General features: G+C 36.4%; 1 protein-coding gene across 11 annotated transcripts in view; it reads right to left on the bottom strand.

The window, feature by feature from the left end:
- ANKIB1 (ankyrin repeat and IBR domain containing 1) overlaps positions 1-16,392 on the bottom strand; it is a 210,620-nt gene that overhangs the window by 20,579 nt on the left and 173,649 nt on the right. For all 11 annotated transcript variants that reach the window (XM_054692328.1, XM_054692331.1, XM_054692327.1 and 8 more), the window contains one exon: positions 6,467-6,555. In XM_054692328.1, coding sequence (XP_054548303.1) covers positions 6,467-6,555 — 89 coding nt within the window. The remainder of the gene's footprint in view (positions 1-6,466; positions 6,556-16,392) is intronic.

Below are 16,392 nucleotides of genomic sequence, written 5' to 3'. Positions count from 1 at the left end.
TAAATTTGTGTCTAAATAAACAGGGGAAGAGAAAAACTTAAAAAAAAAAAAAAGCCAATGTTATTCTGTTTAAAATATTGCATCAAAGAAAATTATAGAAAGAATAATTTATTTATTTTTAAAGATTTATTTTCATTTATTTATGTATACAAGAATTGGACTGCAGACCAGAGGTGCAGGGGGTGAGAGGATTTACCAGAGACAGTGTATGGAGCAGAACAGTCGGATCTACTGAAATATACTGTTGAGGGGAGTAGAGGGCAAGACAATAGAGGTTTGCTGCTCCATGTGGGTCAGCTTCCTGGCCAGGATTGAACTCATGCCAGTGGCTGGTGTTAGTTTGACAGCACTGAGATTTGAACCCCTGCGCCACCAGGGAGGCCCAGGAATGGTTACTTTAAACAGTCATTTCTTAATTACCAGAAACACATCATCATAGTAAAAAGCATATTCTGAATATAAAAATCTTTTTTAGCCATGATTATTTTAGATGAACTAAAATTGAATCCAATGTGATAAATCTAAAGCTAGATTTATTCTCTCAAACCTCTTCCTCTATGTAGAATCCTGGTAGACAACAAGGTCATCTACCCAGACTCAATCCAGAAAGAATATGATCTCGGACACCCTTTCTCTTTCTCTCACCCACCATGTCCCATTGATTCTACCTCTTTCTCTTTCACATCTGGCTTCTCTCCATTCCCATTTCTTATGGGCTCCCAGGCAATTAAAACATAGAAAACCAGCCTCTTCCAGATCCTTCTCTTCATCAACAGCATTACACTGCCTATAGTGACCTTTTTTATCCTAAAGATGTTTTAAAACTTTTAATTGATCCCCACTGATTATAGATCACTGTAAGACCAAATTACTCTAGTAAAGAATACAAGACTTAGCTGTCTACCTGGCAAACTTCTCCTACCCTTTATCTCCACATCAACCTTATATCATCTTAAACTCAACTTATTCTATTATAATTTGAGATCTGCAATCTCAATGAAGATATCGTTTCAAAAAACTCTAAATTTCACATTTTATAAATTCCTCTGTCCCACTCCCCAATGGAGAGAGTTAGGGGCTAGAGTGAGCTCCAGATGTACAATGAAAAAAAAAATTTTTTTTTCCAGCAAAAAGGTCTGTAATCAAGTTTGTCTTGTTTTGTTTTCTAGCTGTAAGTGCATGGGGAAGACCTATATATTCTTTCCTGAAAGAGATGTCTGAAATCACTTTGGAATCATTGAAAGTGGCTCAACAAATCAAGGCTCTGATTATCAATATATGTAGACTCTCAGAAGGGTGGGGTAAGGGTTAGCCCTATAGTCAAAAGCAGGAGAGAAATTAGACTTTTGAGTTTTGAATTTTGAAAGACCAACCCTAAATACAAAGCCCTAGTGAGGAAAGGAGGACAAAGGTTTGCGCTTCCTCATCCTTGGGAAGTGGCTCTCTAAACAAACTGAAAGAGCTGAGCACTAGTCTTTTTTTTTTTTTAAGATTTATTTTTATTTTTATTTATACAATCAGAATTGTATTGTATTCTGACTGGGTACAGTCAGAAGTGCGGGAGGGTGAGAGAATTCACCAGAGCCAGAGCGGGGAGCAGAGCAGGCAGAAGGACCAAAGTACACTGCTGAGGGGAGCAGCGGGCGGCAGGAGAGGTCTGCGCGCCATGTGGGACCCTCCTCTGGGGCCAGGGAGCAGCAGGGGATCGAACCGGCACTGCAGAGCCTGTGCGCAGCTTCACAACCCAGCACTCAACCACTGCGCCACCGGGGAGGCCCTGAGCACTACAGAAGGAACTTACTATACACTTGTGACTCATTAAGGTCAAGATGTGGAGGTCATGCCATTTTAAAAGGGTATTGCTATAAAGCTTAATAACAAAGTACAAAAATAATTAATTTTTCTTTAAAAGTAGTGCCCTTTCTCCTCCCTTCAGCGTCAGCATTATTTTTAGCTCAGAGGCTGTAACAAATTCTTATGATCTTTATTGTTCATTGTTATAGTAATAAAGCACAAAGCCATTAAAACAAAGCAGCTGTGTGCCCTGCAATATAACAGTGTTTTTCTCCCTCTTGGAGAGAAGGCTAGTTTCTAACTGCATTTTAGTGGATTGTAAAGTAAATCATGTTCAGGAAATAACTTACTATTATTCCAACAAAAACTTATGGGCCTCCCCGGTGGCGCAGTGGTTGAGCGCTGGGTTGCGAGGCTGCCCGCGGCCTCTGCGGCGCCGGTTCGATCCCCAGCTGCTCCCCGGCCACCGGAGGAGGGTCCCACATGGCGTGCAGACCTCTCCTGCCGCCCGCTGCTCCCCTCAGCAGTGTACTTCAGTCCTTCTGCCTGCTCTGCTCCCCACTCTGGCTCTGGTGAGTTCTCTCACCCTCCCGCACTTCTGACTGTGCCCAGTGCATGTATAAGCAAAGACAAGCAAACAAACAAACAAATAAATAAATAAAAACATGCCTCTATTAAAAAAAAAAAAAAAAAAAAAAAAAAAACTTATGCTAGAAAATGCCTTCACTTACATGCTCATTTCATATATCTGCTCTTTGTACATACTTTTAAGAACTACCCACAATACCTTATCTTCACCCTTCAGCTACCTGGTGAGTCTTCTTCACCCTTACTGACTTCCAAACTCTTCCCTGTCACTTTAGTTATGTGTTTTATACTACATCTCAATTTTTTCTTAATGACCTATAGTCTCTCTGCAAGAAATAATTACCTTCATTTAATCAAGTATCAGAGTACAATAGAGTCAAAGATTTTAAGTGGGATCAATAAGCAAGTCAGTAAAAATTGTTTTTTAAAGACTGAATTCACAGACTATTTGAATTCCATTCAATAAACATTTATCGACTATGTACTATGAAAAAATTGGTCTGAGAATTTTATGTTAACTATCTTGTCACAGAAAATGTAATCATTCGTGCTTCTTGTTCTAATTAGACACAGCAGAGGCAGTTTTAGTTCTTAAGAACAGTATTTGTATCTTTATATGGAGTTCTTTGAACTGACTTCTGTATATTTTCTAATGCTTTTTCTCAATTAGATTTTGTCACTCCGTATCAAGAATCTACAAGATTGGTTGAAAATGCCTATGTCAAAACATGTGACCATGATCCAAAGTAATATGCAAACTCATACTTTTCTTTTTAGGAGTATTATTTCTGTGTATTTAATGATAATGTTTTATTTAAGTATTGCAAATACTGTAGTATTATATAATTTATTAAGCCTCACCCTAAATTTTATACTTAGATGGTCATTTTAAATGTAAGGCCATTAGTAGTAGCCTACTGATCAGCACACTTCAGTGTGGGGCATACTCATTAGTACAGTGAGAAAACTCCTAGTTTCTTCAAAGGATCTGGGAACTCTGTAGCCTTGACTTTGGCTCCTCCGGTAGGACCATTTGTCAGATGTCTTTAGTCTCTTGTCTTCAATTCAATTTCCTAAATTTCACCCATCTTTACAAATTAAAATCCCACCAGGAATCTTTGAGCGCAATCTTCAGTTTTTAATTTGAAGTCTTTCACCAGAAGTAATCACATATATGTCTTGTATATATTTTCTAGTTCTATTTCTTTTCTCTCCTTATTATCAGAGTCATTACCCTGTGCAAGGACATTATGCCTAAGTCCTACAGATAATCTGTACTTACCAGCCAAGTCATTGCCCTCACCTTCCCTAGTAAAAACTTACTCTTAGGAATGGAATGGGTCATTCAATTTTATAATGGTTTAAAAAAGAAGAAGAAGAAAAAGAACAAACTAAAAATACTCCCTTTGCTTTATATTTCAAATCAGACACCCTAGCCACATTCTACTTATGAATTAAATAATACAGTTAACTAATTACTTCTTGTGTATAACTCAGGCAACTATAAATACACTAGAGTTACAACTTAACAAAATTACATTGTCATAACTTTCCTATATTCACCCCTCATCTCCCATTTTGACTGCCACTGTTTTTTCAAGCCTTCATAATCTTTCACCTGGACATTCTGAAGTTGTCTCGGAGATGGGGTTCTTATCTACTGTCACAATAGTCCTTAATCATCCACATTTCTCCTGAGTGATCTAAGGAAGCATCTTCACTTATCACTCTCATACTCAAAACTCCTTTTCAGCATCTGTGGAAAAGGCTGGATTTCGCAGCAGTGCATACCAACACCTGATTGTGACTTCTGCCAGTGCAGTATCTCTTGCACCTTTCTTTGCAGTTCTTGAATATGTCATGCTGTTTCATGATCCTACTTCACCTCATGCCCCAATGTCTTCTTTCTTTGGTTTGTGTGAAAAACATCGATCAGTTTTCCAGATGCAGCTTATGCATCAATTTTCTCATAAAACATGTAGCAGCACTCAGTAAGTGCTAAATAAATAATGAAGATACCATTTAAAAGCAAAATTTTCTCAGCATCTCTTCTAAGCTGCAGATAAGCATTTCTAAAATCTCCCTGGGCATCTCCATAGTATGTTCTGCAAGTACCTCAAATTCAAAAGATCCACAACCAAACTCATTATTTTCTTGTGAAAGTTACTTTATCTGAATTTCCTAAGTTGACCAATGACATCATGAGTCACCCTCTGAACCAAACTAAAAATTCACCTTCTTCTTCTGGTCTATCTCTCCTTCAATCTACCCTTCCGAATTATCAGTTATCTTCAGAAAAATACCTTTGATAATACCATTTCAGTACTTAAAAATGCATTCTGTGGCTTATTCTGTTAATAGCATAAATTCAATAAACTTGGTAAGAACCCTCTTAATCTGACTATACCTATTCTTTCCAGTCTCATCTCTGGAAAATTTCTCCCATGGATCTTAATTTTAGGTTCCATATAAATGTATAAAGAAATATAGATGGGTAATAGCAAGCCATCTAGCAGAACTTTAGATATTTCTAGGTGCCAGAAACAGGAAAAGAGAGCAAAATTCAATTGTCTTGTCAGGTTAAAGGTGCTGTAGGATGATGGTATTAATCTACTTATGGAACTCACATACACATATACATATACACTGTACAAATCAGGAGAATAGGGAGAGTGGATGGGTATCAAGAGAGCAATGGTAAATTCTATTTGGCATTCAAGAGAGAGATACAATCAATCTGGGGGAAAAAACTATTTAGAGTTTGATCTGGGAAGCAGCATTCAAAATTTTTTTTTTTTTGCTGACTTGGTGATGGTGGTACAGGGCAGAATTGTTTAATCATATTTCACTATAAACTATGCTAGGATTATTTGCTTTCCTTTGCTCCTGGATAAGGGACATGAACCTTTTCATCATGTGAAAGGATCTCTCTCATTATCAATTAATAAGCTGACATTCTAATTTACATATGGTCTCTACTCCACAGATTTGAATAATCCTGAATACTCCTGAATAATACAGAATGACTCCTGTCAATGTAAAATGCTGAGAACCAGCTCTCAGGCATTGGTATACTAATATGAGACAAGATTGCAAATTCTTAAGGTCCCTTGCCTACTGTCATTTCAGATGCCAACAGGAATATCTATCACATCTTTGCCTCTACAGATAGGCTAAAACCCAATTCATATCTCACTGCCTTTAGGAAGATTCTTTGATACCTTCTTTCCTGAACCTGATTAATTGGTCTTGTTTTTGAACTGTCATTTTTACCCAATTATATTATCAACTACACAGTAATTATCTGACTGCTTCCCTTTCTTTCACTCTTTGAAGGCTAGCATCATCTTTATTATATGCTTTGCTCACTAAAGAGTAGTTTTACTGAGTGAATTCTTAAACCTGATTTTTAAGTCTTTAAACTAACTCCATTATCTAAAAAGTAAATAAAAAAATTCTCATTTACATTAATTTGAAAGAAAATGTTGTTAGAAGACACTCCAGGGGATGAGAAATTATTACAAGCAAAGCAGGTATATTTATTTGCTAAAATGTGAGAAGTTCTACTAGGATGGTTAATCCAAACCTATTCTGTTTAGGAAGCACATGCCCTGTGTCACTCAATCCAATCTAAGTGTAGTTACTTACACTTGGTGTAAGTAACTTTTTTTTGGTGAGGATTAACAGAGAGAATGTATTTATCACTACAGAGTACATACTCTTCCCCAACAAGTACTGAAAATCTAGTTGGCCTACTTCAGAACAAAAGAGATGGTGGGTTGTAGGAGGGTGGCTTAAGTGTGAACCTTATTTACCGTTTATGTTATGCCGGGAAACAAGTCTTAGAAAGATGTATACCCTAGCTATGATTCTCACTTGCAAATTGTGACCTCCAAAAGGACGTTGGTTAGTTAGAGAGGTGATGTTAAATAGGAGAGCTCTAGCATTAACAAACTTGAAAAATGAAAACTCTAAGAAATAGGACCCCATTATATTTTTGAATGAAAAATAAGAAATATGACCACATTATATTTTGAATTGTATAAGAAAATACCATAGTATAATTATCTAAAATTCCTCTTACGTTCTTCTGGTTTCATTTCAGTTATTTTTTGTAGCCAATTTTTCCATGTTTGGCAGTCACAAGGCTCATGTGCTTCACCAAGGCACTCCCTAAAGAGAACAACATAGAAAAGACAATTTAAAGATATTCTTCATCAACATCAAGGTAGAAGAATAGGTGAGAAGTACTCTTCCAGTTTTAAAGTTGAGAAAACTCCAGTGATTGAGAGATAAAAAACATGATTCCAAAGCTTGATTTTCACCAGATCCGTTTTTTCCTTACTCAATATATTCATTTACATTCAATTTAAAGGCCCAAATAGATTGATATTTATTGTTTAGTTTTGCATGCTTTAAAAACTAAAATATTTTTATCAAATAGCTTCTGCCTCATTAATACTTTAAATTCTTATCTCAAACTGTGTTCCCTTGGCTTACAGACTGCCATTACTCAGGAGTTTGTTAGACATGCAAAAGAACAGCCTCTAGAGAGCTACTTCATAGAATTTGCATTTTATCAGAATCACACATGACTCTTCTGCATTTTAAAGTTTGAAAAGTACTGTTTTAAATCATATTCTTGTTATTTTTACCTCAAATCCCCAAGTAACAACTAAGGGAATCAAATTTATTTTTGAGGTTGATGAATCTTACATTTCAGTTTCACTGAACTTTGGCAAATTTTGAATTAAATAATTCACAAAATACATGAACTTATCATTTGTAACTCCTTTTTATAGTTATTATAAAAGGCAAATATTAAAAAGGACCTAAATGGATTGGTTGGTGTTGGACAATAACTGGGTATTTGTTGGTAGAAAAGAAAAGGTACTCCTGAAACCTATACAAGTTGTAAAATGATGTTACCTCAATAAAAAGAAAAAAAGGGCACCTTTGCAATTTGTTTAAGTTTAATTAAACATCCTGCTATATTCTGTAGTACAAAGGTAATCTCGTAGTTAGTAACAAAGTGTCATTATGGGGGGAATTAAATCTGTAGGTGACATCATTATCAGTATTTTAAACAAAGATTTTATTTGCAAAGTTTATTTAAGAAGGCACATCAAGCAACTTAGGTGAAGTCTTACAAACTAAGTAACATTTCACTATATTCAGAATATATCAATTCTACTTTATTCTCATTAGGATGGTTATTATTTAAAAAAAAAAAGAAACAAAATAACAAGTATTTGGGGGGACATGATAAAATTGGAACCATTGTGCACTGAAGGTGGGAATATAAAATGCAGCTGCTATAGAAGACACTATGGTGGTTCCTTAGAAAGTTTATCGTACACTCTAACAATTCTAATCTTAGATATATACCTAAAAGAATTGAAAGTAAGGACTCGAACTTCTATAATAATGTTCATAACATTATTCACATTAGCCAAAAGATGGACGAAATCCAAGTGTCACTGATAGAAAAATGGATAAACAAAATGTGTTATACACATAAAATGGATAATTAGCCACAAAAAATAGTGAAATTTTCATACCTGTTACAACATGGATAATACTGAAGACATTATGCTAAGTGAAATAAGTCAAACACAAAGGGACAAATACTATATAATTCCACTTATACTAAATACCCAGAATAGAGAAATTTATAGAGACAGAAGTAGAATGATGGTTCCCAGCAGCTGGTGGTGGAGGGGTAGGGTGATAGAGGGGAGGGTAGATGGATGGGAGTTACTGCTTAATGGTTACAGAATTTCTGTTGGAGATGAAGAAAAGTTCTGCAAATGGATAGGAGTGATGATTGTACAGCACAGAATGTATTCAATGCCACCAAATGATATACTTAAAAAAAATAGTTTAAAAAACAAAAGTACCAATTATCTTCAAAGAGTACTTTAGCTTTCTTAAAATTCCTTACTCATCACCAAATATGACATTTGGGAAATCTTTTCCATGACTGATTTTAAAGATCGATCTATCTATCTATCTATCTATCTATCTATCTATCTATCTATCTATCTATCTATCTATCTATCTATCTATTTATACAAGCACTGGGTACAGTCAGAAGCGTGGGAGGGTGAGAGAATTCACCAGAGCCAGAGCGGGGAGCAGAGCAGGCAGAAGGACCAAAGTATACTGCTGAGGGGAGCAGCAGGCGGCAGGAGAGGTCTGCACGCCAGCCATGTGGGACCCTCCTCCGGTGGCCGGGGAGTAGCCGGGGATCGAACTGGCGCCGCAGAGGCCACGGGCAGCTTCGCAACCCAGGGCTCAACCGCTGCGCCACTGGGGAGGCCCTCCATGACTGATTTTAAAGAGTTCCTTAGTGGTAACTTAATAGTCATTAAAGGAATATTCAGTTGAGGGTTAAATCTCAGAACTATGAAGTTATCTCCAGCCACTGCAGCACAAATTCTATCCCCAGCCTGGGAGCTAACCCACATGGCATAGCAGACCTCTCCTGTCTCTCCCGCTGCTCCCCCACAACAGTGTATTCCAGTCAATCTGCCATTTCTGCTCCCCACTCTTGTCTCTGATGAATCCTCTCACCCTCCCTCCTCCCCGCACCTCTGGCCTACAGCCCAGTTCTCGTAGGCATAAATAAGTCTTGAAAAAAATTCGGTTGATTAAAAATGGAAGTAGATGTATTAGATTCACTTTAGCACTATTAAAATGAACTCTGATTTCAAGAAATATAAGGGATCTGAGATAACTGTTAAATTTAACTTGGCACATATACTATCATATATTAAGGAAATATGCCACATATCTAGTAACAGTGTTTCCATATGATGCTAGAGAATACATGTGGGAATACAGAATATATATTTCTCATGACTCACTTTATAGAAAACTTAAGGTGTGAAAAAAATTTATACATCTGTGATACCTAAAAGAAAACAAATGAAGTCAATGAAATAAATTACTTCCATTAAACTTAAGTTTCCCCTCCTCTCCCCACAGAGATTAAACAATATATTCAATATTTTCTTTCTGATTGAATCTGTACCAGTATGACTGGCTCTGATGTCAGAACATTTTCTGACAAAATAAAATACTCATGGGGAAAAAACAGCCCAATGTTTTCAAATAGAGTCTGAAAAAATGAATGCCATTTCTTCAAAGGACATAATTGCTTATGCAATTGCATAATTGCTTGGTTCCCTGAGGTTATGTTGCTTTAGACATCAATAGAAGTTTTCTTTTCAAGAACCTCACAAGAACACAGGTACTTCCCTCAGGTCATAGCCCAATCAGCAGGATCACTTCTGGGTGTTAAAACTGGCACAGTTTCTACTAGTTTCCAATGCAATGCTAAGCATGGTTATAGAAACAAGAAAGCTTATAATTGAAGGAAAAGCTAGAGTAATGACCAAAAATTAGAGAGCTAGAGATTGCTATTTAAAAATATTAAATATCTTTGTAGTATAGTTTGAAGTCTGGAAGTGTGATAGTTCCATTCTCCTTTGTTTTCATCAGGAGAGCTTTGCCTATTCGAGGTTTTTTTATGGCTCCATATGAATTTCATCAGTATTTGTTCTATTTCTTTGAAGAATGTCATTGAGATTTTTATTGGAAAAGCTTTGAATCTGTAAATTGCTTTTGGTAGGATGGCCATTTTAATAATGTTGATTCTTCCAATCCAGGAGCAGGGGATGTCTTTCCATTTCTTTGTGTCTTCTATTTCTTTTTTTTTTTTTAAACTTTTTTTTTTTTTAAAGATTTATTTTATTTTATTTTTATTTATTTATTTATACAAGCACTGGGTACAGTCAGAAGCGCGGGAGGGTGAGAGAATTCACCAGAGCCAGAGCGGGGAGCAGAGCAGGCAGAAGGACAGAGGTACACTGCTGAGGGGAGCAGCGGGCAGCAGGAGAGGTCTGCGCACCATGCGGGACCCTCCTCCGGTGGCCGGGAAGCAGCCGGGGATCGAACCGGCGCTGCAGAGGCTGCGGGCAGCTTCGCAACCCAGCGCTCAACCGCTGCACCACCAGGGAGGCCCTCTTCTATTTCTTTTAACAATGTTTTATAATTTTCTTTGTAGAGGTTCTTTACCTCTTTTGTTAGGTTTATTCCCAAGTATTTGATTTTTTTGTTTCAATTATACAAAGAATGGTTTTCTTGATTTCCTCTTATTTTTTTTTTCAAAGATTTATATATTTGTGCATACAAGAACTGGTATAGGCCAGAGGTGCGGGAGGTGAGAGGAGTCACCAGAGACAGAGTGGGGAATAGAATAGGAAGACTGACTGAAACACACTGTTGAGAGGAGCAGCGGGCGAGAAAGGAGAGGTCTGCTGTACCATGTAGGCAGCTCCCTGGCCATGGATCAAATTCATGCTGCAGAGGCTATGGCTAGCTTCACAGTGCTGTGCTTAAACTTATAAGCCAACAGGGAGGCCTGATTTCTTCTTCTTTAGATTGACTGCATATAGGAAGGCTACTGATTTTTGTGCATTGGTTTTGTATCCTGCTACTTTACTAAACTGGTTGATTGCTTTAATTAGTTTTTCTGTGGAGTTTTTAGGATTCTCTATGCATATTATCATACCATCTACAAATAGTGCTAGTTTTACTCCTTTCTTTAGATTCCTTGTGTGTCTTTCTCTTGTCTTATTGCTTTGGCTAGGACTTCCAGTATTGTGTTGATTATGCTCAATGAAATAAATCAGAAGAATAAAGAAAAATCTCGGATGGTTTCACTTATAGGAAGAATATAGGGGAACCAAATAAGGCATTAGGGAAAAAATAACAATAAAAAAATAACAAAACAAAAGTAAACAGACAACTATAAATCAGAGACATTCTGCAGGGGAGGGTGAGGGAAAGAGGTCAAAATGAGAGAGGGAAGAGCACAAGGGACTATGGTGATGGTGCACGGGTGAACTGGTGGTGGGATTTCTATGGGGACTACACCTGAGAAAAGAGAGCAAGCATTGTAAAAAAAATGAAAAATGATATTAAATATATATAAGTAAAAAATAAATTTAAAAAATATTAACTTTGAAAAAAATCAAAACACAAACAAAAAAGTCCCAGAAAATATGTCAAAATCTTCCAAAATATAACTATGCTACCAGACATAATAGGTGATTGATAACCTGGATCATGCCATGTATAGGGACAGATGGTATTCTGATAGAATTGATACTAGAAAGTTCTGCAGACAGCAAAATGCTAAATTCCTGAGACACACAGACCAGTGGAATCGAATAGAAAATCCAGAAATAAACCCACAGATTTATGGTCAACTAATCTTTGACAAAGGAGCAAGGAATATGCATTGGAGCAAAGAAAGTCTGTTCAATAAATAGTGCTGGGAAAACTGGGTTGCTACATGCAAAAGAATGAAGCTGACTACTACCTAACACCATGCACAAAAACCAACTCAAATGGATTAAAGAACTAGATATAAGACCTGAAACCATAAAATACATAGAAGGAAATATAGGCGAAACACTACATGATATGCATATCAAAGATATCTTTACAGACACATCACCCAAAGCAGTGATAGTGTAGCCAAAAATAAACAGCTGGGACTACATCAAATTAAAGAGCTTCTGCACAGCAAAAGAGACAATAACAAAAACAAAGAGAAACCCCACCAACTGGGAGAACATTTTTGCATACAACACTAATGATAAAGGACTGATCACAAAAATCTGCAAAGAGCTGATGAGACTCAACAAAAACAAAGAAAATAATCCAGTCCAAAAATGGGCAGAAGAGCTAAAAAGAAACTTCTCTGAAGAGGAAATGCAAATGGCCAACAGGCACATGAAAAAATGTTCAACATCACTTGTAATCAGGGAAATGCAAATCAAAACTACCATGAGATACCATCTCACACCAGTGAGAATGGCACATATTAAAAAAACTAGCAACAACAAATGTTGGTGAGGTTGTGGAGAAAAAGGAACTCTCCTGCACTGTTGGTGGGAGTGCAAACTGGTCCAACCACTATGGAGAGCTGTGTGGAGATTTCTGGACCTACTAAACATAGAGCTTCCATATGATCCAGCAATTCCACTCCTAGGTATTTACCCAAAGGACACAGAAACATCAATTCCAAAGAGCACCGGCCCCCCCCCCCCTATGTTTATAGCAACGCTATTTACAATAGCTAAGCTTTGGAGACAACCCAAATGCCCACAAATAGATGACTGGATCAAGAAGATGTGGTACATATACACCATGGAATATTACTCAGCATTCAAAAAAGATAAACACATGCAATTTGCAGCAACATGGATGGAGCTGGAAGGGATCATGCTCAGCAAAATAAGCCAGAAAGAAAAAGAAAAATACCGGATGGTCTCACTCATAGCAGGAATCTAGAAAACCTAAATAAGGGACCAGGAAAAAGAATAACTATAAGAAAGAAAATATCAAAATCAACAAACAACTATGAACCAGAGACACTCTATGGGAGGGTGGGGGATGGTGAAAGGAGGGCTTGGGGTCAAAATAAGGGGGTTGTAATTGTAAGGGGAATATAAAAATAAAATATAAATAATAAAAAAATAAATAAAAAAGAAGTTTTAATAAAGACACCAGTGACTAGAAGCAAGTATTCAAACAACCTGGAACTTGTAGTTAAGACTACATTTCAAATGCCATTTGTTAACAAGTAAAGACTACATTTCACAATGCCATTTGTTAACACATTGCCAATGAAATTTAGACACCAACAGAGTGGGTTCCTACAGGGAAAAGTACCTGGTAAAAAATTGTAGAGGAAAAAACCCAGTGTCAAACTTAAAATTCTTAACCCTGTCCAAATATGATGGTTTACTACTATCAAGTGATATGGTTCTTCCCTTTACGTTATTAGATACAATCATTGTCAGTAACATAAAATAATTGCAAAGGGTTCTGGGAAAGGAAAATCTACTTAAGTTTCATTACTTGATGGGAGAATTCCTATCAAAATTGGCAATTTCTGTTCACTGCCATTTTAGAACTTTACTAATGACCAATCTTAAACGAATATGTACAAATTCTCATTTTAGGTTCTCCTCTTAAGTCAACTTTCTCTCTTAACAAATCAACTGAAAATAATAATTTTTTAAGATTTAGAAAAATTTTGAGTATACCAGGGAATGTTCACATTACCTTATAGATATTGACTCATTTAAACCATTCTTTGAAATTGCTCCTATTTCCCCCTATATTGCATGCCCAGAGAAGCTAAGTAATCTGCCAAAGGTCACACAGGTAGCATGAGGATGAGCTAAGATTGAAGCCAAATAGTTTGATTATGTTGACTACATCAGATACAAAAGCTCCTATTGTCTTACTGTATTATCATTAAAAAACAAGTCAAGTCTATCATCAAGCAAGTTAGAGGCAGAGGTAAATCTGGAACGCAGGCCCTCTACCTCCAGATTAAAGTTAATTGTTATGCTCTACTAAAACTTTATTATTTGAACTTTCAAGCAGTAGTTATTTAGACGGGTATGTTACTTTGTACAGAGTAGACATGATATTTAAACAGGGTCTAATGACAGATTTGTACCAAATAAATGACCTCATGCTTTCGCTTTTGGACCTATGAAGAGCTGGGACATGTCCTGCTGGTTGGCAAGACTCTGATACTTAAATAACTGAATACTGCTAGTCTGGAAAATCTTTTGTTCCCAAACCAGAGCCACTAAGCTAAGGATTTGAGACTAACCTTCCAAGAGAAGAGATGAGACTCAACTATTAGGTCCACAAACAAGAACAACTTCATTTATTTTGCCCAGAGGGCTCTAAAGGAGTTCCTTTGCCTGTAAAGTCTATGGAGGAGATGAAACTATTACTTTAACTCAATTAAAATTCATGATCTTAACAAGGGAGCAAATACTATCAAAGTCTTTACTGTGGATATTGGCGCAAAACAGAATGAGCTAATGATAATTTTAATACAAAAACATTCACTTTCAAGGCTTCTCCAAATACACAAGTCTGCACATTGTACTCTGATTCACTGGAAATTTAAATTTAAACAGACTAGAAACCTGATTTCTCACCAAGTGTATCACTATGAATCAAAACTTTCCGCCAGGGTTCAAATTTATTTCATGGCAGTGATGCTTAATTCTAAAGGTTTTTTTGCATAACTTCAGTAGATTATGTTCCACAGCTGGGTAATATACTAAAACCCCACCCAATTATTATTATTATTTTTTAGACTATTCCTGCCAGTCAATTTCAGTGAATAACTCCAAAATATGTTTGACTATCTATGGATTTAGGAGAGATGAATTCCAAGTAATCTCTCTATTCCCAGGGGAGATATTGGTGAAAAAAGGGACCAGGGGCTATTTGGAATGATTAGAGAGAAATGACCACTATACCAGCTAAAATTTGAGTTCTTCTCAAAGATTAGGATTTTGGAAGCCAAGTATTTTGACAACAAAGCTTTAAAGAGTTGCCTCAGAAGAGAGACACTGAGTCAGTACAGAGGGCCGAAAAGTGATATAGTAGCACCTTCTACTTAAAGAAAAACAGAGAGGTCATTGATTAAATGAGAGTTCATCCAGGTTTTGAACACTGTCAAGTTTATCAAGTTTATCAAGATCAGACAAACAGCAATTATACAGATTAGGGGGAGAAAGCACTTAAGTTCTTAAGTGCCCTTAAGTTATTAAGGGCACAGATCTGGTTGGTAAACAAGTCAAAATAGAAAGAGCTACCCTGTGGTGGGAAGGGAAACGCCTACTCCCACCTTCTCTCCAAACAATGAATACACTCAGTTACATCCAGACAGACATCCCTTGGGGATGGCTCTCAATGATCTGTGTCACATGCATTTCTTAAAAAGAAAAAAATTATTCTTGCCATTCTTGTGGGTTCTGTAATTATTTTTAGAGAATATTTCCAAGCTTTGGGGGGAAACAAAAGAAACAAACCAAGAATCACATGCCTTTATTTTATAAAGGTCTCTCTTGCAAAGCTGCCTTTTGCATAAAGCAGATTCTGCTTCTTTTGAAATACTAGATAAGGGTAGCAGAATTCTTAAAATTTCTGGTTATAGGCAAAGATTTCATACTCTAAATAATAAGAGTATATATTATAAATAAGATTAAGAACCTAAGAAATAAAAACAGATTTCAATCCTAGCATATACATATTTTATCAACACACACACACACCACACACACACACACCCCTAACTCAATCCCACAGCTTAACAAATATCAAAACTGAAAGGTATCACAGGGTAAGCTGAAGAACTTAAATCTTAGTTTTTCCTTCACTGAAACATATTCTTATTTCATTTAATCACCTTTCCCTTTCCAGAATTATGTTCAGATAATGATGATTTTATTTGCTAAGTATGCCACTACATTATGAACAGAATAAAAGAATAATTACCAAATGTGACCTTGAATCCATGAGGCCACACACCAATTTCCTAAATTAAGATAAAATTCAAAGTAGAGCCTATGATCTTAGCATTTAGTCTCCAATGGATCTTAAATATAATCAGCCAGATATTTTAGAGCGTGAGGAAAAAAGTAAACTAATACATTTCTCCAGACACTGGTCTAGAAATGTACAGTTTATAGCACCATATATATACTTATAGACATATATAGCTATACATGTATTGGCTAGTTTTTATATTAGTTTCCTTATATTCTGTCAAACCTAGCTTACTACTTGCAATACAGAAAGGGAGGTGAGGAAGGAACACAAGAAAGTAAAGGCTAATCTACAGTAAAAACCAGTAAAAGCTAGACCACAAAAACCACTGACAATGCCAATCACAGGTTTTTCTTTGCCCTTCGAAACTTATTATTCCTGATCTCAGCAAATACTAATCTTTATCTTCTAATCATTGAACTAATTTATGTTTTCCATATTTGTGGCCTTTCCACCAATCCTCTAAATCAATCTTTTTCAACCAGGATTCTTTACATGAGCCAGATAACTCAGAACATTATTTTATATGATGTCTTTTCTCAATTATTCCAATGATACGTACATCAA

The sequence above is a fragment of the Talpa occidentalis genome, unplaced genomic scaffold (assembly GCF_014898055.3).
Source record: "Talpa occidentalis isolate TD23 unplaced genomic scaffold, MPIMG_talOcc4v2.1, whole genome shotgun sequence".
NCBI classification, from domain to species: domain Eukaryota; kingdom Metazoa; phylum Chordata; class Mammalia; order Eulipotyphla; family Talpidae; genus Talpa; species Talpa occidentalis.
Note: the sequence above shows the minus strand (reverse complement) of the source record. Positions and strands in the feature narration are given on the sequence as shown.